At 53.3% G+C, this 26,735-nt stretch overlaps 2 protein-coding genes across 2 annotated transcripts; one reads left to right on the forward strand and one right to left on the reverse strand.

Annotated features, from left to right (window-relative positions):
- Positions 1–4,285: 4,285 nt before the first annotated feature.
- On the reverse strand, positions 4,286–7,129 carry LOC101175909 (cytoplasmic polyadenylation element-binding protein 1-like). The gene is made up of 4 exons (XM_004090517.3): positions 7,123–7,129; positions 6,834–6,928; positions 6,139–6,219; positions 4,286–4,418 (listed from the first exon to the last, which is right to left on the reverse strand). Exons 1-4 carry the CDS (start codon positions 7,127–7,129, stop codon positions 4,308–4,310), a joined length of 294 nt encoding a protein of 97 aa, XP_004090565.1. The 3' UTR covers positions 4,286–4,307.
- A 240-nt stretch (positions 7,130–7,369) lies between these two features.
- Positions 7,370–26,345, forward strand: FADS6 (fatty acid desaturase 6). Its single transcript, XM_030827110.1, is given in 8 exon segments — positions 7,370–7,380; positions 7,503–7,768; positions 8,464–8,630; positions 21,207–21,282; positions 21,285–21,386; positions 22,649–22,836; positions 24,310–24,489; positions 25,441–26,345. Coding segments are annotated over 8 exon segments (1,140 nt in total). The 3' UTR covers positions 25,591–26,345.
- The last annotated feature ends 390 nt before the right edge of the window (positions 26,346–26,735 follow it).

The following is a 26,735-nucleotide window of genomic DNA, read 5'->3' on the forward strand; positions in this document are numbered from 1 at the left end:
CGGCCCGTTGCGCTCCAGCCTGATAGGGCTCCGCGCCTGCCCGGCCCAGGGCCTCTCTCTGTGGGCTGAGGACCGCGGGAAGCTGCAGATGGGGGACGACTGTGGAGGATGGCGGCCTCGAGCCAAAACACCTACTATGTTGGCGGGTCCTTGGTAAAAGAGGAAACAAGAAACACAGGCGAGGCCTATAAAAGCTTAGGCCAGAAAGCCGCTTCCGCCCGGCCCCGGGCGCGCTGAGCCTACTCGGAAGCCACACAGCGCCCCCTGGCGGAATGGAGCGGGAGCGGCGGTGGCGCGCCCCTCCGGCGGGCAGGGTGTCTGTCCCGCCCCCGACGGCTCCTCCCTTTCCGCTCCCCGCTCCCCTCGGTTGACTTGGGCTCGCTTCTCTCCCCCATCTGATTTTTAATGGGACCGCCCGTGTGATGTGCTCTAGCGTAGGAGCCGTCCATCTCTTCCACACACGCCAGGGAGCGGAGAAGCATCCAGTCCTCGGGAGGACCGAGAAAGGAAGGCGATCCAGGGCCGTGGAACAATGAGGAAGTGGGGGATGGCCGCCACCCAGGTCCCCTACTCAGTCCGCGGGCCGGAGATTTGTCGAGACAGGGTGCGACTGGGCGAGACATATCTCATTTCTTCCGGGCCTTTGCTCAAATGTCGCCTTATCAGAGGGCTTTCCCTTCAAACTTAGGTAAAATAACTCCCTCACTATCCCTGCTTATATTTCCTAGCACTTGCCGTGTGATTCGGCTTATGTTTCTCAACTAGGGGTGAGCTCCATGACAGTAATGGTCATTTTGTTTAGCTAATTCCCAGTGCTTGAACAGCGCCTAGCACACAGCAACCTCTCTAACATTGACGTGAAGGGTCGAACTCACCAGCAGAGCTCCCAACACCTCAGGCACCTTCTCCATCCAATATCTTCAGGCTGCTCCTGCCACACCCATCCTCAAACCAGGGCCTGCCGAAGCCACCAGTGCAGGCTGCCCCGATGGGCCGCAGCCTAGGTAGGGCCCTGCCCCCTTCTTCCAACTCTGCTCCCTGGGCCGACGGCAGTCCTAGACTCCCACCTGACGGGAAGGCTGAGCTGGCCAGGCTGGAGGAGTTAAGCAGCCCAGGGCTGTGCCTCATTCCTCAACGCACCTTGGGTTCTCCAGTCGGACTCTCAACTGATTGGGGACGGAAACCTGAAGGGCAGGAAACCCTGGCAGCAAAAGTAGCAATGGGACAGAAGAAAAGGCCAGAATCTCAGAATTGCGGGAGCAAACTTCCAGTCAAGCTGCTGTCAGGCCGGAAGTGAAAGATCAGGCTTTTTTTTTTTTTTTTTTTTTGAGACGGAGTCTTGCTGTCGCCCAGGCTGGAGTGCAGTGGCGCGATCTCGGCTCACTGCAACCTCTGCCTCCCAAGTTCAAGCGATTCTCCTGCTTCAGCCTCCCAAGTAGCTGGGATTACAGGCGTGCACCACCACACCTGGCTAATTTTTGTATTTTTTTTTTTTTTTTAGTAGAGACGGGGTTTCGCCATTTTGGCCAGGCTGGTCTCCAACTTCTGACCTCAGGTGATCCGCCTGCCTTGTCCTCCCAAAGTGCTGGGATTACAGGTGTGAGCCATTGCACCCGGCCAGCCTTTTTTTTTGAGATAGAGTCTTGCTCAGTTGCCCAGGCTTCAGTGAAGTGACACGGTAACAGCTCACTGCAGTCTCGATTTCCCGGGCTCACATGATCCTCCTGCCTCAGTCTCTCTAGTAGCTGGAACCACAGGCACACACCACCATGCCTGGCTAATTTTTTTTTTTTTTTAGAGATGGGGTCTCCTGTGTTGCTCAGGCTGGTCTCAAACTCCTGGGGCTCAAGCAATCCTCTTGCCTCAGCCTCCCACAGTGCTGATTATAAGCGTGAGCCACTGTGCCCAGTCTGGCCTCTTCTTTTTTTTTTTTTAATTTATTTATTTATTTAGAGACGGAGTCTCACTCTGTTGCCCAGGCTGGAGTGCAGTGGCATGGTCTTGGCTGACAGCAACCTCCGCCTCCCGGGTTCAAGAGATTCTCCTGCCTGAGCCTCCCAGGTAGCTGGGATTACAGGTGCCTGCCACGACCACCCGGCTAATATTTTGTATTTTCGGTAGAGAAGGGGTTTCACCATGTTGGCCAGGCTGGTCTCAAAATCCTGACCTCGTGATCCGCCCACCTTGGCTTCCCAATGTGCTGGGATTACAGGCGTGAGCCACCGCGCCCGGCCAGGCCTCTCCTTTCGTGAGGAGACTCCCCCACCTTGTCCGATAGTTCTTGCACCTCTCTCAGAAGAGACAGCTTCAGTATGCAGGATTCCCTCCACCTCAGACTAAATTGGAGGTTCCCAAAGAATCAGTTCAACAGCTGGGCCCAGGCCAACTTGACTGAAAAAAAAAAAATATCAGCAGACCTTGCCACAAATCCTGTGAGCTCTGAGAAAGTTCAGTCGATAGGGCTCTCTGAACAGCAAAAACCAAATCACTCCCTCTCAGAAAGGAACTGGGTCATCATAGGTGGGTCCAAGAGGATGAGCAGCCTCCAAAGAAGTAATAGGCCAAGGCTTCCAGGAGAAGCTGAGAACAAGTGGCTTCTGCTGGCATGTGAGCAGCTGTGCCTCCAGCATTCTCCAAGCTGGGCCTGGAGGCTGTGAGGACCCCTGAGAAACTAAGAAAAGAGGACTTTTTGTATTTGGGCTAGAAGCACCCCCCGCACTGGAGAGGCATCTCCAAAGTATATTTGACGAGGGAAGGGACCAAGAAGTACTCACAGGGCAGGTCTCCCACACGGTCCCACCATTATCCTTGGCCAGGATCCCATCACAGAAATCCAAGGAAACAAGCTGTGGCTGTGCCATTACCCCCTTACTCCCCCCATTAGCCCCTTGCTCCCAGACCTCAAACACAGAGACCAAACCAGAACTCTGCTGCAACGTGTTCATTATATGCCAAAAAAACTACACCACAGCTTACTCCACACATCTGTAGGAGAGTGCAGTCTTGCCTGCATATACTGCAATGAGGTAGAGACTTCACACACAACTTCACAAAACCCACAGAGTAGCTGGGATATGCAACAATGCAACGTCAGCTCAGCAGGAGGGAGGCGTTATGACACTGGTTCTTTGGCACACAGCTTCCTTAGGAGGGGCAAGTAGTTTTTGTTTTTTTGTTTTTTGTTTTTTTTTTTTAAAAAGGAAAGAAAGAAAAAAGTCCAGTTTTCAAATTCCAGTGGCATTTCAGTCAACTGCAACTGTTATCTCATACATTCCTCAAATTAAAGATATAAGGGAAGGGTACTTGCCCCCTCTAAGAGAAAGGGCTCCTGTGAGCCTTCATCTGCCCCCACCGAAAAGCAGCCCTTTTTAGCTGAGTTACAAAAGAAAAAAGTCCTGTGACTTTGTGATTAAAAACTTCTATCAACCCCACCCCCCCACATAAGTGCAACTTAAGGAGATTCAGTAAACCATTTAAAACTATATACAGCAGCCGCTCAAACACCGTTTATCTGGTCCAGTTTCAAATAAAACAACATTTTTTTTCCTTGGTTGCAAATGCCTTGATTCGCGACTGTGAGAAACAGTGACCAGCAGTCCCCCAGACACAAATTTTCTACAATGTTAAAAGCTGCCAAGAAAGAAAAAATATCTTGTTCGAAACGACTTAAAAATTGTTTTAAGGAGGGTAAAAAGGAACCGGTAAAAACCCTCCAGCGTAAAATATGAAATATGATTTTGGTTTAAATGAAGAGCAAAGTCTCCTTATTGTTTACAGTAAAAAACACCAGCTGAACACTCAGTTTATGCCATTCAGGTGGGGGTTAAATAAATGGAAAGGCACTGTATGGCAACTGCAACAATGAAACCAATGAGACCTGCGCATCATCACCATCAGTATCGCAAGGAATGTAAAAAAGCGCTTTTAATAAATAAACCTAGGTGTCGGCGTCCGTGTCAATACCTCAATACCTTCTGGACACGTAGTTCTTTTTTTTTGTTTTTTTTTCCGCTTTTCATTTACAAAATGAGGAACTAAAATCTGGGAAAACTACAGAGTTACTTGGAGGGTAAGCCAGAGGGTCCTTGCCCTTGGTATACCCCCCCTCCGAAAACAAAACCCGACGAAACTCAATGTGCATTAATTAGTGCAGAAACAAAGACAGATTCAGCAAGTGTAAAGGTGACTGCAATTTTCCCTTGTCCTCGGGAAGCCAGCTCCCTGGTCGCCAGTGGCAGGGTGGTGCAGGCTGCTTACCTGATCTGCCAGCTTCAGGCGCCACAGGCCACTGGGCAAGGCCAGCTCCTCTAGCTGGAATCTCGGTTCTTCTGGTTCCGCATCAGGGGGCTGTGGTGGCGCAGGCCCTCCATGCTGTGCCGCCAGTGCCAGCAGCTCCGGCAGAAGTATTTGAAGCAGACCTGGGTTGGGGGAACAAAAAGGAGGATGCCAGGCCTGTGTCAGCACCAGACACAGGAGCTGTTGCATGAGCTGCTTGTTCTGTTTGGAGAAGGGGTGGGAGACTCCCGATGGCCACTGTGGGTTAGAAGAGATGGTCCATAGGAGCACTCTCACCCCAACACAGAAGCCTGATTGACTATGGCAAACCCACCATCCTTGTTACTTAAACATGTTGGGCTCATAGTGTGTGCAGAGACCATGCTAGTTTCTCTTACCCCCTCTAACCATGACAGCTGCTCTCCCATTCCCCTGCCCTTCTCACCTCCTACAGAGTAGTTGTATCACATGGCTGCTAACGTGGAGAATGTATAAAGACACTGACTAAAAATTCTAATGCTAGGCAACATCCTGCTTTCTTCCCATTAAGTGAGGAGAGGTGACTGGGTTTGTTTCTCAGTCTAGTCCCATCTCTTGGTTGCTGTGTAACCTCAGGCAAGCCACTAATCTCTGAGCAATTATCTGACCATGGAGATTATCTGTGAAAGATCCAGATCCATAAAAGCCTGGTAGATGAGGCTGATCCTATACTTGGTCTCAGGCTTTAACTAACAATCCAAACGTAACTTCAAACTCTCACTTGAGAGCCTCAGTTTAACCATATTCAGAGACTCCAAATCTGATCAATGGCATCACTGCAAAAAATTTTAAAATAAAATTTAAAAAGCACCCACTAAGCATGGATGGACTGCTGCTGGTGTCCTAGGAGGTCCCAAACTTCCCCCAACACCTGTCAAAGGATGATGCTAACAGCACTGACACCACTTGGATACTTGTTGGACACACGGAATCTCAGGGTCCGCCCCAAACCCACTGAATCAGAATCTAAGATCCTCAGGTGATGTGTCTGTAATTAAGGTTTGAGAAGCACTGCCAAACACATCCAGATCCACGTTCCATCACCCAGGAACATTCAACAGAAAGCCACCTCGCTGCTTTCTGCCTGTCACTGACACCTGTGGGTACAGCCCAGGTGCAAATATCAAAGTCGTCCAGAAGTTCAGATGTAAAGGAGGATGAGGGCCTTGAGTAGAGAAAAATCAGCTTAGAAGGCCTCAGGGTTAGGCAGCTGAGCCTGGCTCCCAAGTGCTGCCGACCACACCCAGCCAGGCTTCTATCATCTACAAAACCACCTCTCAGCAATAGTGGCATACTGCATAGCAACATCCCAGGCAAGAAAAAGGCCAAAGTATAAAGACTCAATTCAACATATTTTCTTAAGGGTTCTGGATCAAGCTATCTAAAGTATGTCTGTCCCTGGTCTGACCTTCAGCAAACATTACTGCTGCCTCCTCTATGCTCTCAGACACCACAGGGTACCTCAGAACTCCAACATTCAACGTCACGAACTTGGCATAACAATTTTTTTTTTGACACGGAGTCTTGCTCTGTCCCAGGCTGAAGTGCAGTGGTGTGATCTCGACTCACTGCAACCTCCGCCTCCTGGGTTCAAGCTATTCGCCTGCCTCAGCCTCCCAAGTAGCTGGGATTACAGGCGCATGCCACCACACCAGGCTAATTTTTGTATTTTTAGTAGAGGCGGGGTTTCACCATGTTGGCCAGGCTGGTCCTCCTGATCTGCCCGCCTTGGCATCCCAAAGTACTGGGATTACGGGTATGAACCGCCGCGCCCAGCCAACAATTTTTAATTGAGGGCAGGGACTTCATAGACATCGGACCCACCTGATCTCGACAGAAGAAAGGACCAGGCTGAGAACTGCAGATATGACACACAGAATCTTCTAGGTAGGGCTCAATCTGAACCTGTACAAAGGCAAAATAAGAAGATGAAGTGGCTCTTCTTACCAGGAGGCCCAATAGGCTATAGAAGAAGGGCACATTATTGGCCACACACAGGAATGCGGGATATCGGAATGCAGGATATTTGCCTGTTTTGAAGGAGGCTTGGAGAGAATTATGGTCCTGAAGTACAGAAAGGGGTTCTAGAGGACAGACTCATGCACCATGCAGAGTCAGGCTGGATGCCTCTGGGATCCAGGCAACCGCACACCTTAATGCCTGGTCTTCTTGGCAAACCGTACCTCAGCCCTCTATCAATTAGCAATATAGGCAAGTGTTCAGAGGATTCCCGAAAGGTTGGAAAATAGGAAGTCAGGCTACTTAGCAATGCCAAAGAAATACCACAGTGAGGGAAGGCACCCTACACACTGAAGAGGTCCAGTTCCCTTCCTCCTGGGCATACAAAGACCAAGCCCGCTCCCAAACCCTAACCTCAGTGTTAATTCTCAGGAGTTCGGCTCACTTTCCTAAACACACCCAGCACAAACACAGCTTCAGGTCTCAGGCCTGCCCTGGGTAGTAACTGCCCAAATCCCTCTCATACACCCTAGAGTAAGGGCATAAACCAGCCAACTCACCTTCTTTGTGAACTTGGTGGTTTTGATCTCCACAAAAGCAGCGCTGACTGCTTTCAGGTAACTCTGTTGGTTATTGAAAGTCACACAACCAGATCCTAGGACAACAGACACAAGCTTCCCTTCTAACCAAATTCTCCCAAATGCTATAGGGCTTGGCTGAGGCCCTGGCCCTGGGTTCAGACCTGGGTGCTCTTGAGGGAGTGGAATGTCAACGGGACCCTGCTGGTCTGCCTGCCCACCCAGAACGATGACCTCTGGATGTGTTTTCCCTGTAGCTACCCCCTCTCACCCAACATTATTGGGCTGAAGAGCCAGCTCCCCTGGGGTCACCTCTGCTGAAGCCAGACTCAGAGGGGACCTCTCACTCCTTGACCCACGGGGATGGGGAGTGGGGAGTCCTTGAACTTTCTGCCCTAGGAATTCCCAGATGTTTCTGTGCCAAGCGTTGCCCTAGGTACTGAAGACAGAGCTTGGGCAAAACGAGGACGCCTCTACGGCACGGAGGGTCCCGTCTGTTGGCAGAGACAGACGACAGCATGTGTCATATGTGTCACGTGCGAAGGGAGCTGCTCAGTGCCACTACGAATAGTCAGGGTCGGGGGAGGAGAATGCTCGGACAGATCCGAGGGACAGAGGGAACTCAGGGAGTTACTTGAGGTCGGAGGTCAGGGGAGGCCCTCGGGGCGGGGCGGGGGTGGGGGGTGTCTCCACTGGGGGCTCCGTGCCCCTGACGCCTCCGTCCCTACTACCCGGGGCTGGGTCTCACCGCAGAATCGCCTCCCCGCCCCGCCACTCCCAGCGCATCGGCCGGCTCCAGGCGCTGCTGCGGGAGCTGGAGGTGCTGGTGCAGGACGTGGTGAGGACGAGCTCCTGGTGGGAGCGCCACGGCGTGGACTGCGCCATCCTCGCGCTCAGCCTCCTCGCCTTGCCGGCAGGTGAGGAACGCGGGGACCCGGCGTCCCGGCCGGGCTGCGGGTGGGGGCGGGGTGCGGCGGAGGTGGCGGCGCGGGGTCTGCCACAGCAGCGGTGGGAGTGCAGCCGTGCGGAGTGGACTGGCGGCGGCAGGGAGGCGGAGGTGGTCGGGCCCCGCACCCCAGGATGGAGGGTCACACCCCCAACCTAAGAGTCTGGACTGGGGTGTTCTGCCCTGTGTCCCCTAGGAGCGGGGCGCAGGAGGAGGGAGGGGGTCTGATGGCAGGAGGGTGGTGGAAGGGAAAGTTGAGAAGAGCGGGGGAGTGGCCGGGAGTGATGAGGTGCCCCTCCCCCCCCGCGCCCGGGAAGGGAGATGGTGTTCTTTGGGGACCCCAGGTGAGTGGGGAGGAGGTGGGAGTTTCCCCTGGACCCTTCCTGGTCTGGAACACCCATGGTAACTGAGGCCCCAACATTGCTTTGGCTGGGGGCCCAGGACCACGCACCGGAGAGTCAGGACCAGGCACGGGAGAGTCAGGACCACTGGAGGGGCAGTCCTGGTCCCCCTCAGGCCACAGTGGGACCTGCCTCACTCTGGCCAGTGGCAGCACCCAGAGCCTAGCCCGCTTTAGCCTGGGCTCCCAGGGTAAGGGTTGAGGTATTTGGGCCCAGATCACCCAGAGCTAGAGAAAGACCCGTCCCCTTCCTCCTCTCCATGCAGGGTTCCTGTGCCTGCGCTCGGAGAATGCCCTGGTCTTTGCATCGGGCATCACCGTCTTGGGTGTGTGCCACTACACACTCACTGTCAAGGGCAGCCACCTGGCCACTCACGGGGCCCTCACCGAGTCCAAACGCTGGAGCAAGATCTGGCCGCTTTTCTTTGTGGAGGTGAGCCTGGGAGAAGGAGGATGTGGGCAGCTGCTGGGACCGTGTGGCAACCTCATTCTTCTGTTCGAGCATGCGGGTGTGTCCAGCTGTGCATGTGCCCACGGGGCAGGCCGCTGCAGCTGACGGTATGCCGGTCCACTGGTGCAGTATGCACTACAGCGTGTCTGAGGACTTCTCCAAGCCCTTGAGCGGGTCTTTGCACCCCATGGGTAGAGAATTGTACGATGAGTATGCCACTGTCTTGGCCCACAGTTACAACCACTGGAGCCTCCAGATTTTGCAGTCAGGGTTTCAAATGTGACCCACAGACAGAAGGGGAGGGGGAGGAGGGGCCCAGTGTCCACAAGGGGCAGCGTCCTCACTCCGGATGATGCTCCTCTGATGCCTGGACACGGCCTAGCCTTCCTGAGAAGCCCCCTGCTCCCCGGGGTCAGCTCCAGGAAGTACCTACCTCACCTGACCCTTGCCCTCCCTTCTTCCACCCCTTCCCAGTTCCACCTTGGCCTTCGTACCTTCAGGCAAGCCCAGGAAGGCAAAAGTTTCCACCAGCTTGTCTTTCTCTCTTGACTGGTCTCCAGGCCTCCCCAGTTCCTCTGCTGAGCCTGCTCCCTCCTCCTTTCCAGGGGGACCGTCACCTGGCCACCCGGGTGATGGTTCCCCTGAATAAATAAATGGCCGCACCTTATGAATAAATAGGAAAGCTGGGACCAGAAACAGTTCTTTTCTGGAAGGACTGGTTATTGTAACCAATTAACTCAATTATTAAGTTTTTATAAAGTTATATAACTTTATATAACTGTCTACACACACATACATCATATAACTATAATACTACCCACTCAGCTGAGTGGATGAAACATTTCTCACCTAGCACTATCCCCTGCTTCTTCCCCTCCCCTGCCCCTCTCACCAGCACACACATCAAAGTGCTGAAGACAAGAGGAACTGACAGGCTTCTGATCCTCAGGGTCAATTTCAAGACAATTCCTTTCCCAGGGAGTGCTGAGCATTGGTGCCGGCCAGACTCTAAGACACGGGCCAGGCTCTGGAGTCTGGGTCAGCTGCCCGCCAAGTCTGTAATCCACAGAGAAGCAAGGGAGACACTGGGCTGTGCTGGTGACATGGACTGTGTCATAATGCTGGGTCACAGGGGCAGAATAAGCTGTTTGTTTGGATTTTTTAAAAAGCTGTACTGAGGCTGGGTGCGGTGGCTCAATCCTGTAATCCCAGCACTTTGGGAGGCCGAGGCGGGTGGATCACCTGAGGTCAGGAGTTTGAGACCAGCATGACCAACATGGTGAAACCTCATCTCTACTAAAAAATACAAAAATTAGCCGGGCGTAGTGTGCCACCACCTGTAATCCCAGCTACTCAGGAGGCTGAGAAAGAGTGAGACTGTCTCAAAAAAAAGGAAGAAGAAAGCTGTACTGAGTACCAGGAGCCTGGAGGCAGCTGAGGATGAGGAGCAGGTACTGAGACTTTGGGACTGCTTGGCTGTAAGGGATTTATTGCACAGAGGTGGCCTAAAGGTTCTCAAACTTCAGTGTGTAGCAGAATGATCTGGAGGCCCAGGCTTGCTGGAGAAGAGGACTCAGTCCACTGTGTGTTTACGAAGTTCCACAGGGGAATCTGATACCCACCAAAGTGTTACACCCACACAATAGCTATCACGTGTGCCAAATGAATGCAGGAGGCCAAGGACGCCTCCTCTGAGAAGCCTTCCCGGGCTTCTCTACTGGAGTGCTCCACCAGAAACCCAGCACGCCTGAGATACCCAGATAGCTTCAGGGCTGCATTCTGCTTGTGAATGCTGTCTTGTCCCCGTAAGCCCAGTGGCTTCATCTTTGCCTCTTTGCCTCTTCAGCTCCTGGCACAGACTTGAGCTCTTGGCAATATTCTTCCATCCATATTTGCTGACGATGACCCTGCAGTTGTCTAGGGAACCAGGTTCAGGCCTGCAAGCCCCCTTGAAGCTGGGGAGGGAAGGCTTGGCTCCTGCCTTGTGTCGTGACACCTGCCTGGTAGACTGCAGTGGGCTGAGGAACAGGGCCGACTAACCTACGTGGGATGCGTCTTGATTTTTTCATCCCACAGGTGCCCTCCAGCTACCCTCTGGGGAGGGTCCAGTTCCAAGTGTGGGGGAAGGGGCAGACCAGTCTCCCCAGTCTGGCTGACATTGGTGAGGCAAATGCATTGCTGGAGGAGGGTGCTGGTCTTGTTTGCCACACAGGGTGGCGGCGAGGACAATGGGGCTCACGCCTGTAATCCCAGCACTTTGGGAGGCCGAGGCGGGAGGATCACTTGAGGTCAGGAGTTCAAGACCAGTCTTTGAAGCCATGGTTGAAATCCCGGCCCCACTGGCTGCCCTGACCTTGAGCAAGTTACTTAATTCAACATCTAAGTGTCACTTTCCTCACCTAATAAACAGGAGAAATAACATGACCTCCCTCATGAGGCCAGCATGCGGATTAAACGAAACAGTGCAGACCTTAACGGAGGGCCTGGTCCTGACACCCTCCACCAGTATGATCTTCACTTTCCTTCTCTGGAGTTGACGTGGTCACCTGCAAGGAAAGACTTAGCAGTTGTTTGCTTTGTTTGTCTCTTTTTTTTGAGACGAGTCTCTCTCTGTTGCCCAGGCTGGAGTGCAATGATGCAGTCTCGGCTCACTGCAACCTCCACCTCCAGGGTTCAAGTGATTCTACTGCTTCAGCCTCCCTAGTAGCTGGGATTATAGGCACCCGCCATCATGTCTGGCTAATTTTTTTTTTTTTTAATAAAATTTAATTTAAAAGTATGTTTTTATGACTCTCTCCATTACTCATCCCTAAAGATGCCAGCCAGTAGAGCATTTTGAAAGGATCACACACCTAATGAGTTTTAGGATGACAGTTCAGAGACTGGCCCTTAAAAGTTACTGTGTGATGTTGGACAAGTTACTAAACCTCTCTGGGCCTCACTTTCCACATCTTCTCAGTGAGGGGGTGTACATGATAGCTTCTTTTTTTTTTTTTTTTTTTTTGAAAAGACAATCTTTTATTTCTTTGCAAATGTAAAACTACGAATCAGGAGGTCAACACTGTGATAGTAATCCTTAAATTTATAATAGACAACTATATTTCAGCTAATTTTATGAGAATTTCTTTTAAACAAACCTTATTTTTAGCAAATGATACCGTTTCTTCACTTGCTCAGCTCATATTTACTCAGTGCCTGCTATTTGTCAGGCATTTCAGTACTAGCTGTGAGAGATACCAAGTGAAATAAGAGAATGTTCTTATTCTTGAGCAGCTCAAAATATATCCTGCCCAGTTTTACCAAGTGTGTGTACTAAGTGTAATTCATGACCTAAAACCACATTATGTTAAAGACTATGGAGAAATGGTTATGTTTTTTTTTTTTTTTTTTTTTTTTTTGCACACAAAAACAATAAACATTTTCTAAAAATACTTACAAACAAAAAGATGCGTATCAAACATATTAGGAAGGTTACACATGGGAAGTCGGGGAATAGAAATGGGGGGTGGGAGTTAAAATAAGGTAGAGAGGGACTTTATGTGGATCAGTGATAATAACTCAATCCTCTATTTGACAAAGAAGAGGGAGAAGGAAGAGGAAGAAAAAGAAAGTGGGATAAAGGATCAGAAAGGGAGGAAAATAGAAAAAATTAGAGTATGACTCCAGGGTAGACCTGTTTTGTTGTCACTGAGTTGGTTGGTTGGTTTGTCTGTTGTATTTTTCATGATTCGCCAAGTTGGCCAGACTGGTCTCGAACTCCTAGCCCGAAGTGATCAACCCACCTCGCCCCCCAGAGTGCCGGGACCACAGGCGTGAGCCACCACGTCCAGCCCCCACATTGCTTCTGGCCTCCATTGTAGACCTCCCAGACGGAGCGGCCGGGCAGAGGCGCTCCTCACTTCTTCCCAGACACGGGGCGGCCGGGCAGAGGTGCTCCTCACTTCCCAGACGGGGCGGCCAGGCAGAGACGCTCCTCACTTCTTCCCAGACGATAGGTGGCCAGGCAGAGGCGCCCCTCACTTCCCAGACAATGGGTGGCCGGGCAGAGGCGCTCCTCACTTCCCAGACGGGGCGGCCGGGCAGAGGCGCTCCTCACTTCCCAGACGGGGTGGCCGGGCAGAGGCGCTCCTCACTTCCCAGACGGTGGGTGGCCGGGCAGAGGCGCTCCTCACTTCCCAGACGGTGGGTGGCCGGGCAGAGGCGCTCCTCACTTCCCAGACGGTGGGTGGCCGGGCAGAGGCGCTCCTCACTTCCCAGACGGTGGGTGGCCGGGCAGAGGCGCTCCTCACTTCCCAGACGGTGGGTGGCCGGGCAGAGGCGCTCCTCACTTCCCAGACGATGGGTGGCCGGGCAGAGGCGCTCCTCACTTCCCAGACGGGACGGCCGGGCAGAGGCGCTCCTCACTTCCCAGACGGGGCGGCCGGGCAGAGGCGCTCCTCACTTCCCAGACGCGGCGGCCAGGCAGAGGCGCTCCTCACCTCCCAGACGATGGGTGGCCGGGCAGAGGTTCTCCTCACCTCCCAGACGGGGCAGCCGGGCAGAGGCGCTCCTCACTTCTTCCCGGACGGGGCGGCCGGGCGGAGGCGCTCCTCACTTCTTCCCGGACGGGGCGGCCGGGCGGAGGCGCTCCTCACTTCTTCCCGGACGGGGCGGCCGGGCGGAGGCGCTCCTCACTTCTTCCCGGACGGGGCGGCCGGGCGGAGGCGCTCCTCACTTCTTCCCGGACGGGGCGGCTGGGCGGAGGCGCTCCTTACTTCCCAGACGGGGCGGCCGGGCAGAGGTGCTCCTCACTTCCCAGACGGGGCGGCCGGGCAGAGGTACCCCTCACCTCTTCCCGGACGGGGCGGCCGGGCAGAGGCGCTCCTCACTTCTTCCCGGACGGGGCGGCCGGGCAGAGGCGCTCCTCACTTCTTCCCGGACGGGGCGGCTGGGCAGAGGCGCTCCCCACGTCCCAGACGGGGCGGTGGCCGGACACGGGCTCGGGAGGCTGAGGCGGGCAGAGCACTCGGCGTCAGGAGCTGGCGAGCAGCGTGGCCAACATGGCGACCGCGCGCCTGCAGCCAAACGAGAAAAAGCAGGCAGCGGTGGCGTGCGGCGGCAGTCCCAGGCAGTCCGCGGCGCGGGCAGCAGCGAACTGAGTAGATTGCAGCCTGGGCCACAGAGGGAAAGAAAGAAAGAAAAGAAAGAGGAAAGAAGAAGGAAGGAAGGAAGGAAGGAAGGAAGGAAGGAAGGAAGGAAGGAAGGAAGGAAGGAAGGAAGGAAGGAAGTCTGGCTAATTTTTTTTTGTATTTTTGTAGAGACAGGGTTTCACCGTGTAGGCCAGGCTGGTTTTCAACTATTGACCTCAGGTGAGCCACCCACCTCAGCCTCCCAAAGTGCTGGGATTACAGGCGTGAGCCACTGCACCCGGCCTGTCGTTTTTTTGTTTGTTTGTTTTGTTTTTGTTGTTTTTTTAACTGCAAGTTTGCAAAGCTCAACAGGGCTATGTATATATTGGGGGGTTGGGTGCTGCGTCCTCTGGGCCTCTGCAGGGCACAGAGGACATGTTCTTGCTGCCTAGGACCTCAGAGGATGCCCCAGGACCCTTCCTGGATCTCTGACTCTGCTCCCATGTCTTTTTTTTTTTTTTTTTTTTTTTTTTTGAGACGGAGTCTCGCTCTGTCGCCCAGGCTGGAGTTCAGTGGCGCAATCTCGGCTCACTGCAAGCTCCGCCTCCTGGGTTCACGCCATTCTCCTGCCTCAGCCTCTCCGAGTAGCTGGGACTACAGGCGCCCGCCACCACGCCCGGCTAATTTTTTATATTTTTAGTAGAGACGGGGTTTCACCGTGGTCTCGATCTTCTGACCTCGTGATTTGCCCGCCTCGGCCTCCCAAAGTGCTGGGATTACAAGCGTGAGCCACCGCGCCTGGCTCCTCCCATGTCTTGATGCCTTCTCTCTTAGGATCCTTCCTTGTGGGGTATCTGTGCTTTTCCCAAACCTTGATGCTCAGGAGACATCTTCATTGCAGAATAATGCAGCCATAGGCCTTGGGCTCCTTTTGGTGTATGGCAAATGCTGCAGCCTCAGGCATTAACTGAGTATCATTGTCTGTCCCGGGTGCCCAGCTTTTGCTGGGATTGTCTCAGGGTTTACCAGCTCCAAGCTGGGCCATCGGATCTGGGGGAGGGGCAGACAGGTTGGAGGGGGAGGCTTCCACTGCAGGCTGTTGTTTCTCTCCTAAAGTATCCAGCCTCCAAAGACCCATTTGTGTTCCACATAGGAAAGTTCTATCCCTCCTGATAGCCTAACCCTGACCTTCTCTCCTGCCGTCGATAACCTTGGCCTTACCCAGGGAGAGTACCTGCCCAGCCCTGTCCTGGGTCACCATGGGGACCGCTGGGCATATTCTCAGGGACTGCCAGTGAAGGGCACTGTGCCATGCTCAGATGGCCACGGGAAGGTGGGGGGCAGTGTGGGGTGGGCAGGTCCCCGTAATTTAAGCCCCGAAGCTTGGGAAAGATTAACTCCTGAAAGGCCTCTCCTGCATGGCACTCACAATCCAAGTGCTCCCCTGGGTGAGAGGGAACAGGCCCTGCCAGTTCCTAATCTCCAGCGTCTCCGCTTCAAATCCTCCTTGTGAAGTCGGCTTTGTGCTGCAGGGGTGGAGCCACAGCTGCTGGACTGGAGCTGTGCCGTGGGGGAGGGGCGCCTCGTAGGAGAATGCCATTGGCTTCCTTCAGGGCTCTTGTGGGAGTGGAAACAGGGCCAGGAACCCCCGCCTAAGTCGTGATCCTGGAACGTTCTCTCCTCACAGGAGTTCAGTGTGACCATTACCCTCCAGGCTGTCTCTCCAACCTTCTCTTTGCCTGTTCCCATGCAAACCTCGAGAGCTGTTGCCTCAGTTCAACTACGACTTCTTATTTTTTTAATTTTTAATATTTATTTGAAGGGAAAACTCAGATTTGCAGTACAAAATATACTTTTGTAAAACCTTTTTTATTTTTTAAATAATTATAGATTCACAGGCCTTGCAAAAATAGGACACAGAGGTCTGGTGTAGCCTTCATCCAGTTTCATGCAATAGTTACCTTTATCTAAGTGTCATTCAATATCAAAACCAAGGAAACGGACATTGGTACTCGCGTGTGTGTGTGTGTGTGTGTGTGTGTGTGTGGTGTCCCAGCTCCACCTACACCATGCTCCAGTAGATGCTGGGGACATAACTGTGAATAAGACCCCGTTCCGGTTCCCCAGGGACTCAGAGTCAAGTGCAAAAAAGACACATACAAATGACATCAAAATAATAAAAAATCCTGGCCGGGCGCGGTGGCTCACACCTTTAATCCCAGCCCTTTGGGTGGCCGAGGAGGGTGGATCACGAGGTCAGGAGATAGAGACCATCCTGGCCAACATGGTGAAACGCCGTCTGTACTAAAATACGAGAAAAGGTAGCTGGGTGTGGTGGCACGTGCCTGTAGTCCCAGCTACTCAGGAGGCTGAGGCAGGGGAATTGCTTGAACCCAGGAGGCAGAGGTTGTGGTGAGCTGAGATTGTGCCACTGCACTCCAGCCTGGTGAGAGAGCCAGGCTCCATCTTAAAGTAATAATAATAATAATAATAATAATAAATCCTGATTGCACTAGCTAAGGCTTACTGGCTGCTTCCTGCATCCTTTGTGTAAATTACCTCATTTCAGAGTCACACGTCCCTATGAGGGTGAAGCTACTGTTACCCTCACTTTGTAGATGAGGAAACACTGATCGGGGAGTTTAAGCCACTTGTGCAATGCCACGTCAGCTGGTAGATGACTGGGGCAGGCAGAATGTGATGAGGGCATTGACCAGGGTGGAGTGAAAGCTCTGAGAACTCAGGGTGGGAAGAGCAAGTCAGGGACACTGGACAGTGTCTGGAGATATTTTTAGCTATCAAGATGGGGGTGTGGGCCAGGCTCAGTGGCTCCCACCACCTTGGGAGGCCAAGGCAGGAGGATCACTTGAGCCCAGGAGTTTGAGACCAGCCCGGGCAACACAGCGAGAGCCTGTCTCTACAAAACAAAACAAAAATTAGCTGGATGTGGTGGTGTGCACCTGTGGTCCAAGCTACTTGGGAGGCTGGATGCTGAGGCAGGAGAATTGCTTGAGCCTAGAAGTTCAAGCCTTCTGTGAGCCAAGATTTCATTACTATACTCCATATACTCCAGCCTGGGCAACAGAGTAAAAGTCTGTCTCAAAAAAAAAAAAAAAAAACACTGGTGTGTGTGTGTGTGTGTGTGTGCATGCTACTGGCATCTAGTGTGTAGAGGCCAGGGACATTGCTAAATGTCCTACAGTGCACAGGACAGTCCCTGACACAAAAAGTGCCTGAGTCCCAAACGTGAATCATGCAGGGCTGAGAAACTCCAGGGAAGGTTTCCAGGGGAGATGCTATCAGGACAGAGTTGGCCAAACTAAGGAGCAGGAAGGTGGCTTCAGACAGAACAAATGTATGGACAAATGCTGTGGGAAGCAGCACAGTGCATGCAGGACTCTCAGGAATCAGGGGTCACCAGAATCCAATGGGGACCCTGGAGAGGGGAAAGGGGGCGTGTGGCAGGCAGAGGACCTGGAACTTGGTCTTGTGGCCAAAGGTGTTAATCTAAGTTGGTAGTTTTCAAAACTAACTTATTTTTCTAATAGATAATGTGTTTACATGATTCGGAATTCAAAAAGTATTGGGAGAGGTCTTTGTCCTGCCCCTTTCTGCAGATGTCCCATTTCCTCCTGGAAGATGATGGCTGGAGGTTATCAGTCTCTTCCTCTATGTTCTTCTCTAATATGTTCCTCTTTTGTTTTTTTTTTTTTGAGACAGGGTTTCACTGTATTGCCCAGGCTGGAGTGCAGTGGCACAATCTCGGCTCACTGCAGGCTCCACCTCGTGGGTTCCAGTGATTCTCTTGCCTCAGCCTCCCAAGTAGCTGGGACTACAGGTGTGCACCACCACGCTTTGCTAATTTTTGTATTTTTAGTAGGGGTTCCCCATGTTGACCAGGCTGGTCTTGAGCTCTTTTTTTTTTTTTTTTTTTTTTTGAGATGGAGTCTCGCTCTGTTGCTCAGGCTGGAGTGCAGTGGCGGGATCTCCGCTCGCTGCAAGCTCCACCTCCCAGGTTCATGCCATGCCATTCTCCTGCCTCAGCCTCCCAAGTAGCCGGGACTACAGGCGCCTGCCACCACGCCCAGCTAATTTTTTGTATTTTTAGTAGAGATGGGGTTTCACCGTGTTAGCCAGGATGGTCTCGATCTCCTGATCTCGTGATCCACCTGCCTCGGCCTCCCAAAGCGCTGAGATTACAGGCGCGAACCACCGCGCCTGGCCGGTCTTGAACTCATGACCTCAAGTGATCTGCCCGCCTTGGCCACCTAAAGTGCTGGGATTACAGGCATAAGCCACTGTGCCTGGCCCTGCTTTTAGTTTTTAAACAAACAGTACACTACAGGATTAAGAACATAATTGGGAAATTATGTTGCAGTTGTGGGTTTTAACTGTGTCACTCTACTGGATTTGAGGCAGACAAGGCAGGAGATGGGACGAAGGTGTTGGCATGGGCAGGCTGAGAGATGGTAAGGACAGAAGGGCAGGGATGGGGTTCAAGGAGGAGGGTGTAGGTGGAAGTTGTCTGGGTGGGATCTGTGGGGAGGAGGAAGAGGTGCAGGAGTGGCGGGCAGCAGGAATGACCAGGATGAGAAAGACGGATTGCGGGACGTCGCAGGGGCAGCGTTGGTCTGGCAGGAGGGCTTCCGGGCTGGATCTGCACAGCTTCCGTTCCTCTCTCTAGACTCTTGCTGGTTCCCACAGCATGAGCAGCCCCTTCACATCTGGCTTCAGAATGCTGGGGGCCTCTGGGGCTCCATGGCCCTCAGTAGTAGGTTTTCTAGGTAAAATACAAAAAGCCCAGTGATATGATTTTGATGTTTGTCCCACCTAAATCTCAGGATGAAATGTAATATTTAATTTTTTTTTTTTTTTTTTTGGTGGTTTCCTTAAAAAAATGCCTTTGAGTTGCAGATCAGGTGAGTTGGTTTTGGAAGTACTGGTAGTTCTGCTGGTGTGAGAGAGACTTGTCTACAGGCAGATAAACCCTAGTTTGCCAACAAAGGCAGTAACCCCAGTGGCCAGCTGCTGCTGCTACTGCACAGTGAGGAGGAGGTGGGGCCTGGTGGGAGGTGACTGGATCATGGAGGGGTTTCTCATGAATGGTTTGGCAGCATCCCCTTGGTGTTGTCTTGGTGACAGTGACAGTGAGTTCTCAAAAGATCTGTCATTTAGGCTGGGCACAGTGGCCAAGGCGGGTGGATAACTTGAGTTCAGGAGTTCGAGACCAGCCTGGCCAACATGGCGAAACTTCTTCTCTACTAAAAGTATAAAAAATTAGCTGGGTGTGGTGGCGTGCGACTATAATCCCAGCTACTCAGGAGGCTGAGGCAGGAGAATCGCTTGAACCCCGGAGGCGGAGGTTGCAGTGAGCCGAGATTGCACCATTGCACTCCAGCCTGGGTGACAGAGCAAGACATGGAAAAAAAAAAACGAAAAGAAAAGTATCTGGTCATTGAAAAGTGTGTGGCACCCCTATCCCCGTCTCGCTGCTCTTGCTTTCATCCTATCACTGCCTGCTCCCTCTTCCTCTTCCCCGTGGACTTCTGCCACGATTGTCACGATTGTGATCTGCCATGCTTGTAAGCGTCCTGAGGCCTCCCTACCAAGCTTCCTGTGCAGCCTGCAGAACCCTGAGTCCGTTAAACCTCTATTCTTTACAAACTACCCAGCCTTAGGTATTTCTTTAGCAATGCAAGAATGGCCTAACACACATTGATAAATTTGAATTTCAGACAACCAATATTTTTGTATAAGTATATCCCAAATATTCCTGGTATTTTTTGTTTATCTGAAATTCAGAATTAAGAGGGCATCCTGTCTTTTCATTTGCTACACCTGGCAGTCTTGCTCAAGGAGAGTACAAGTCTCCGGGGGCAAGTCCTCAGGGAACTCTTCGGGCTGGCTCTGGGGCAGGATCTGGGTGAATGCAGCCATGTTTTAGACACCTTTCGGATGAGAGAGGGACCCTGGTGAAGGCCACAGCAAGAATAGCCCTCGAGAGCACCTTATCCTGCTGGGAGTGGGTCCCGTACAGTCGGCGATGAGCCCATCAAATGGCGCTGATGGCATTCTCTTCCTTTTCCCGGGGACAAGGCCCTGGGAACCCCACAGGCCTAGCACGGTGCTGGGCACCATCGGGGATCCGACAATGCTTATGTGAACAAACAACTGCATGAAAGAATAAATGGGGCTGGGCGCGGTGGCTCACACCTGTATTCCTAGCACTTTGGGAGTCCGAGGTGGGTGGATCACATGAAGCCAGGAGTTCGAGACCAGCCTGGCCAACATGGTGAAAGCCTGTCTCTACCAAAAATACAAAAATTAGCCAGGCATGGTGGTGGGCATCTGTAGTCCCAGCTACTCGGGAGGCTGGGGCAGGAGAACCCGGGAGGCAGAGATTGCCGTGAGCCAAGAACCCATGAGGCAGAGGTTCACCACTGCACTCAAGCCTGGGCGACAGAGCAAGACTCCATCTCAAAACAGAATAAAAATAAAATAAATAATCTTTTTCAGCAGGACCATCCATTTTCCAACTAACTCAGCAGCATGTGGTCACCCGCCACTGCCCTCAGGAAGTGTGCGAGTGAAGGGCGCCGAGCCTGGTGCAGTGAGCCCTCCGCGGGGGTGTTCCGCTCTTTTCCTGGCTTGCAGTGAGTGGTATTGGGAAACTTTTCACGTCGTTCCAGAAACAGTCAGGCAGCATCTTCAATAAAATTAGCCACATTTTCTGTCCTAGATAAAATATTGGAAGAGGCTTACATCTGCATACCATTTGCATGTATCTGCTTAAGAAACACCTTAGCGTGGCTTTTGCATTCCAGACTGACTGCTCTCCTAGGAGTCAGAGCGCATGTGCTGCTGCTCAGAGCGGCTTCCGAGAATCCCACTGGGGATCCATGCTGGAGAAGAGTCACCTCTAGGGAGAAGCTCTCGGCCCCCACCAGGGCACCGCCCCCACCTTGTGGACTGGTCAGGGGATGGTGTCCCTGCACTCTCAGACCACTCCTGCAGCCCCTCCTGGCTGCTGCTCCGGGCTGAGAGTGCTCAGTGTTATGAAGGAGCAGATGCTGCTAAGAGAAACACACACAAAATCATTGCATTGGATGCCAGGATCATCACCTGCAGTGCCTCCAATCACGACAGCCTCTGAGACTCATTGCCTGAGCAGTCACTGGCAGATTGGCACTCCAGGGGTCCAGCCTCCCACCCCCAAATGCTTTGCAGAGCCTCGTCAAACGGACGCGATTGTATTGACTGGCTGCCACTCCGTGGTCATAGATACCGGAGAGTTGATGGTCAAAGCTGATTAGCTGGGGCTGTAAGGCAGGACGGCCCTGGACAGGCAGGGTTTGAGGAGGTGGGGGTGTTCTCCGGGCTCTCAAAGGTCCTGCATTGCTCAACTGTGCCTGACACGGACCCCAGTGTCATTTCCGGTTCCCTCCTCTAGGTGTGCACAGCCTTCACTGCAGAGCATGCCACGCACGGGCATGTCAGGATGCACCACACCTACACCAACATGGTGGGCCTGGGGACTCCAGCACGTGGAGGCTGCCTTGCCTCAACCGCTATGTCTACATGTTCCTTGCTCCTTTCCTCCTCCCCATCGCCACTCCGCTGGTGGCTGTCGGCGAGTGCGATGAGAGCCCGGTCCGCAGTGCCCTGCATGGACCTAGTTCCCCTGCTCTCCTCCCCTGCCTGGCTTCATGGAGGCTGCTTATAGAGGAAGGCCCAATAGATACTTGCTGAGACAGCATGGCAGGGTAGAAAGAGCCTCGGACCTGGAGCTAAGTCTGGCTCTGCTGCTTACTAGCTGGGGACCGTGGGCAGACAACTTAACCTGTCGGAGCCTCAGGTCCTGTACCTGCTCCTCAAGAATGGTGTGAAAGAAAATGAGGTCTTAGGTATAAAAATGTTTTGCAGGGTCCGGGCGTGGTGGCTCATGCCTGTAATCCTAGCACTTTGGGAGGCCAAGGCAGGTGGATTGCCTGAGCCTAGGAGTTCGAGACCAGCCTGGGCAACATGGTGAAACCCCATCTCCACTAAAATTCAAAAAATTAGCTGGGCATGGTGGTGGGCGCCTTAGTCCCAGCTACCTGGCAGGCTGAGGCAGGAGAATCACTTGAACCCAGGAGGCGGAGGTTGCAGTGAGCCAAGATCTCACCGTTGCACTCCAGCTTGGGTGACAGAGCAAGCCTGTCTCAGAAAACAAACAAAAAAAATGCTTTGCAGATGCCTTGCACAAATAATACTTCGTGTTATCAGCTTTGATATCAGGAGAGCAATGTCATATGGTGGAGGGAGGCAGGGGTGATGGGGCAGCTAGACCTGGGTTCAAATCCCAGGGCTTGACCTTGGTCAGATTGCTTAATGTTTCTGTTTCTTTGTTTCTTTTTCTTTTCTTTTCTTTTTTTTTCAGAGTCTTGCTCTGTCGCCCAGGCTGGAGAGTGCGGTGGCACAATCTCAGCTTACTGCAGGTGGCACACATCTGTAGTCCCAACTACTCAGGGGGCTGAAGTGGGAGGATCACCCGAGCCTGGGAGGTCAGGCTCCCCCTGAGTAGCTGGGACCACAGGTGTGCACCACGACGCCAGCAAATTTTGTGTATTTTTGATAGAGATGGGGTTTCACCATGTTTCCCAGGCTGGTCTCGAACTCCTAGGCTCAAGCGATCTGCTTGCCTTGGCCTCCCAAAGTGCTGGGTTTATAGGCTTGAGCCACCGAGGCTGGCCTCTGTTTCTTCATCCACACAATGGGGTACCCTGCCTTTCAGGGCTGTTGTGGGTATGAATTGAACATACCTAGCCCCCGTCACTGCCTTAGCATGCTTGAGACAGCAGGGAGCCGCTCCTGATGGATCTGAGCCTTGCCTGTCCCCTCCCTCTATGGCAGAGCGGCTGAGGAAGGTGGAGTGCGGGACGGCCCTGCGGACGCTGGCCCTGATTTCCCTGGGCCTTTATTCTCACTACTGGCTGCTCCTGAACATGTCAGGCTTCAAGAACCCCAGCTTGGCCCTGGGCTGCATGTTCCTCACCAGATCCCTGTTGGCCCACCCCTACCTCCATGTCAACATTTTCCAGGTGAGGCCACCCCAACCTGGGGCGCTGGGCAGCTAAGGGGAGCATTCTCCAGGGGCCCTGATTGCAGGCTGGACTCTGGGTTAAGGAGAGAGGGGCCACCTGAAGGATGAGGCATCCTCCCTCTCGCTCTCATCACACTGTGCCCTCGCCTCATCCTGGAGAGACCCTTCCTGCCCTCTCACTAGTCAAGATCCTACTCATGATTCACAGTCAACTTTCACAGGTAGTGTCAAGTGCTTCCTCTGCCAGGCACTATGCCAGGTCTAGGAAATCCGGGGTGAACAGGAGCTTCGGGTTGGTGCAGGACACGACACAATTATGGGATTAAGTAATTAACAGCAGTTGTGGTAAGTGGTCCCCTCCTGACCACCCCCTGCTGCAAGGATCATTCAAGAGTTTTGGTTTCAGGTAAGAAGCAGGCTTCTCAGCTGGGTGCGATGGTTCACTCCTGTAATCCCAGCACTTTGGGAGACCGAGGTGGGTGGATCACCTGAGGTCAGGAGCCTGGCCAACATGGTAAAACCCTGTCTCTACTAAAAACACAAAAATTAGCTGGGCACAGTGGCGAGCACCAGTAATCCCAGCTACTTGGGAGGCTGAAGTGGAAGAATCGCTTGAACCTGGGAGGCAGAGGTTGCAGTGAGCCGAGATTGCATCACTGCACTCCAGCCTGGGGGACACAGTGAGACACCAGCTAAAAAAAAAAAAATAATAATAATAATAAAGAAGCGAGCTTCTCCTCAACATAGTCAGCATGCCTCCCTCCATGCGCGGATGCCAAGCAGTAGGAGATAAAGGCCCCAGTGCCTGCCCCGAGGCAGATGGAGGAACTGGAGATGGAATTCCTCATGGGAGGCCAGGGCTCAGCATTCAGCTCCAGCGTCATTTCCACAGGGACGTCTCCCTGCTCCCTGCCCAGAGAAGGCCTCAGCGTAGAGCTTCCTGTACTTCCTTGTCCAGCACTTACCACAACTGCTGTTAACTACTTAATTACTTAATCCCATACTTGTGTCCTCTCCTGAACCCACCGAAGCTCCTGGTCACCTCTGAGTTCCTGACCTAGGACAGCACCTGGCAGAGGAAGAACTTGACACCGCCTATTAAACTTGACCTTGAATGATGAGTGGGATCTTGACTGGTGAACAGAGCGGGAAGGGTCTCTCTAGGATGAGGCAAGGGCACGGTGTGATGAGACTGAGTGGTAGGCAGTCGAGAGCATTAGGGAACCACGGGACCTGAGAGGTGCCCGGGCTAAGCCCCTCACTGTTCAGATGGGGAGGGAGGCCCAGAGATGGATGAGACTCAGTGCAGAAAACAGGGTCGTCATCGGAGCTGGGCCAGGAGCCCCTCTACTAGGTCCCCCCACGGGAGGCGGGGGACACAAGAACCCTCTGGGTAGCATGAGTTCCCAGGACACCTGGAGTGGGGTGGGGAGGTCCAGACTGCCCGGCGTGACCCACGTGTCTGTCACAGCACATCGGACTGCCCATGTTCTCCCGGGACAACAAGCCCCGCCAGATTCACATGATGAGCCTGGGGGTGCTTAACCTGGCCCGGCTGCCCGTGCTGGACTGGGCATTCGGCCACTCAATCATCAGCTGCCACGTGGAACACCACCTCTTCCCCAGGCTGTCTGATAACATGTGCCCGAAGGCAGTCGAGGGCTGGGCTGGGGGCGCTGGAATAAAGGGACTCTTAGAGGGTGGAAAGGAAAATTCTTCAGCCTGCCGGGCGCGGTGGCTCACGCTTGTAATCCCAGCACTTTGGGAGGCCGAGGCGGGCGGATCACGAGGTCAGGAGATCGAGACCACGGTGAAACCCCGTCTCTACTAAAAAAAAAAAAAAAAAAAAAAAAAAAAATACAAAAAATTAGCCTGGCGTGGTGGCGGACGCCTGTAGTCCCAGCTACTCAGAGAGGCTGAGGCAGGAGAATGGCGTGAACCTGGGAGGCGGAGCTTGCAGTGAGCCGAGATTGCGCCACTGCACTCCAGCCTGGGCGACAGAGCGAGACTCCGTCTCAAAAAAAAAAAAAAAAAAAAAAGGTGGTGAGGGGAGGGAGAAACCTTCAGGGTTCACCTGAACTCCAAGTCCCCCAACTGGCCTGGTCAGAGGTCACCCAGGAAAGACAGCCCAGTGTATCCACAGCAGCGTGGGTTTCAGATCAGAGATCCCCAGGCTTCTTACTAGCAGGGCGACTCTGGACAAGTGAACTGAATGCCTCTAGGCCTCAGCTTTCTCTTCTGTAAAATGGGAGTAGAAGGGCTTATGTTGACAGGCTTTGAGGATGAAATGGAGAAATATATCTGAAATGTTTGGCACACGCTAGGTGCTTGATAAAAGCGAGCTCTGGTTTTTATCCCCCTGTGCCAAGGAGGGCTGTCACGCAGTCAGGATCCCTGGATGTCGGGGAGAAGCTAGTCCTTTCTTCTGCTGGGTTGGGGACAAGAATTCTCTGACTTAAGCCCTTCTGCTCCTCTGGAGAACCTTGGAACAAGGCCAATAGGAACTGGGGGTGGGAAGATGACGTCCCTCCCTCCCTCAGTGGGATGATGGGTCTGCCCACAGCCCCTGCTCATAGGCCCTCTCCTGCCCATCTTCCACCAGGTGAAGCCCGTGGTGTCCCAGTTCCTCCGTGAGAAGCAGCTACCGTACAACGAGGACTCGTAGCTGGCTCGCTTCCAGCTGTTTCTCCGTCGCTATGAGGAATTCATGGTGCAGGCCCCACCCATCACTGAGCTTGTGGGGCTGCAATGAGGCCGGGCCAGTGCAGCCACCCTGCCCCTCCCTGGCCTGGCCCTGGCCCTCCTGCTGCTGCTGGCCCAGGGGGTGTGGCTCAGTGGCTGGTGGTGGACCTGGAGAGTGGAGGCACCGGGCAGGCAGTGGGGGGCAGGGGAGCTCAGGCCTGGGGTCTGGAGGCCACCTGCCTTGTGTGCTTTTCTGGGTTTTGAGGGGTGTCTGGGGGAAGCAGTAATGGTGGCTGTGCATTCAGGTCAGTCTGGACCTCAGCAACTTCATCTCAGGACTAAAGATCTGGGTCCTTCCCTCTGCTCCATCCGAGCCTTGGTAGGGTTAAAGGGAGGTGACAGGGATCCTGTGCAGGGGCCACCTGGGAGACAGCGGGGGGCACAGAGAGAGCAGGGTCAGCTCCCTCGGCTGGGACCTCCCTGGCATTGGGAGAGCCCCACACGGCCTTGGCTACTGCTTCCTTCAGGCTCTGCCCACCAAGGTGCCCTCTCCCCGGGGACATCAGGGTGAGCTTGCTTTTGGCAGGCCTTCCTCGATCCTCAGCCAAAGGCACCTGTGCAAGACACTGGCTCAGCAGTTCCCCAGGCCGCAGTATCAGCAAGATAAAAGTGAATGTGTTTTGTGGGGAGGGAACTCCAGGGGAAGTGAGGGGAGAAGGTTCCTCAGGGGCAGAGTTGGGGAAAGAGTATAAATAGCCAGCCAGGGGCAGTGGCTCATGCCTGTAATCCCAGCATTTTGGGAGGCCAAGGCGGGCGGATCGTGAGGTCAGGAGCTCGAGACCAGCCTGGTCAACATGGTGAAACCCCGTCTCTACTAAAAATACAAAAAATTAGCTGGGTGTGGTGGCATACACCTGTAGTCCCAGCTACTTGGGAGGCTGAGGCAGAAGAATCACTTGAAGCCGGGAGGTGGAGGTTGCAGTGAGCCAAGATTGCACCACTGCACTCCAGCCTGGGTGACAGAGCGAGACTCCATCTCAAAAAAAAAAAAGAATAAATAGCTTTGAATGTGACATTGGCTAGTTCAAACAGTTTGTTCTGTGATGTTTAGAAGTGAACCTGGGGTGAACCTGGGGATCATCCACTGGGAGAGAGAAGAATTTGTAGGAGGGGTCTGGGGCTGGAGGGGGTACTGGGAACAGGGTCTGGAGGAGA

This window comes from Nomascus leucogenys, chromosome 14, assembly GCF_006542625.1.
Source record: "Nomascus leucogenys isolate Asia chromosome 14, Asia_NLE_v1, whole genome shotgun sequence".
Classification (NCBI taxonomy): domain Eukaryota; kingdom Metazoa; phylum Chordata; class Mammalia; order Primates; family Hylobatidae; genus Nomascus; species Nomascus leucogenys.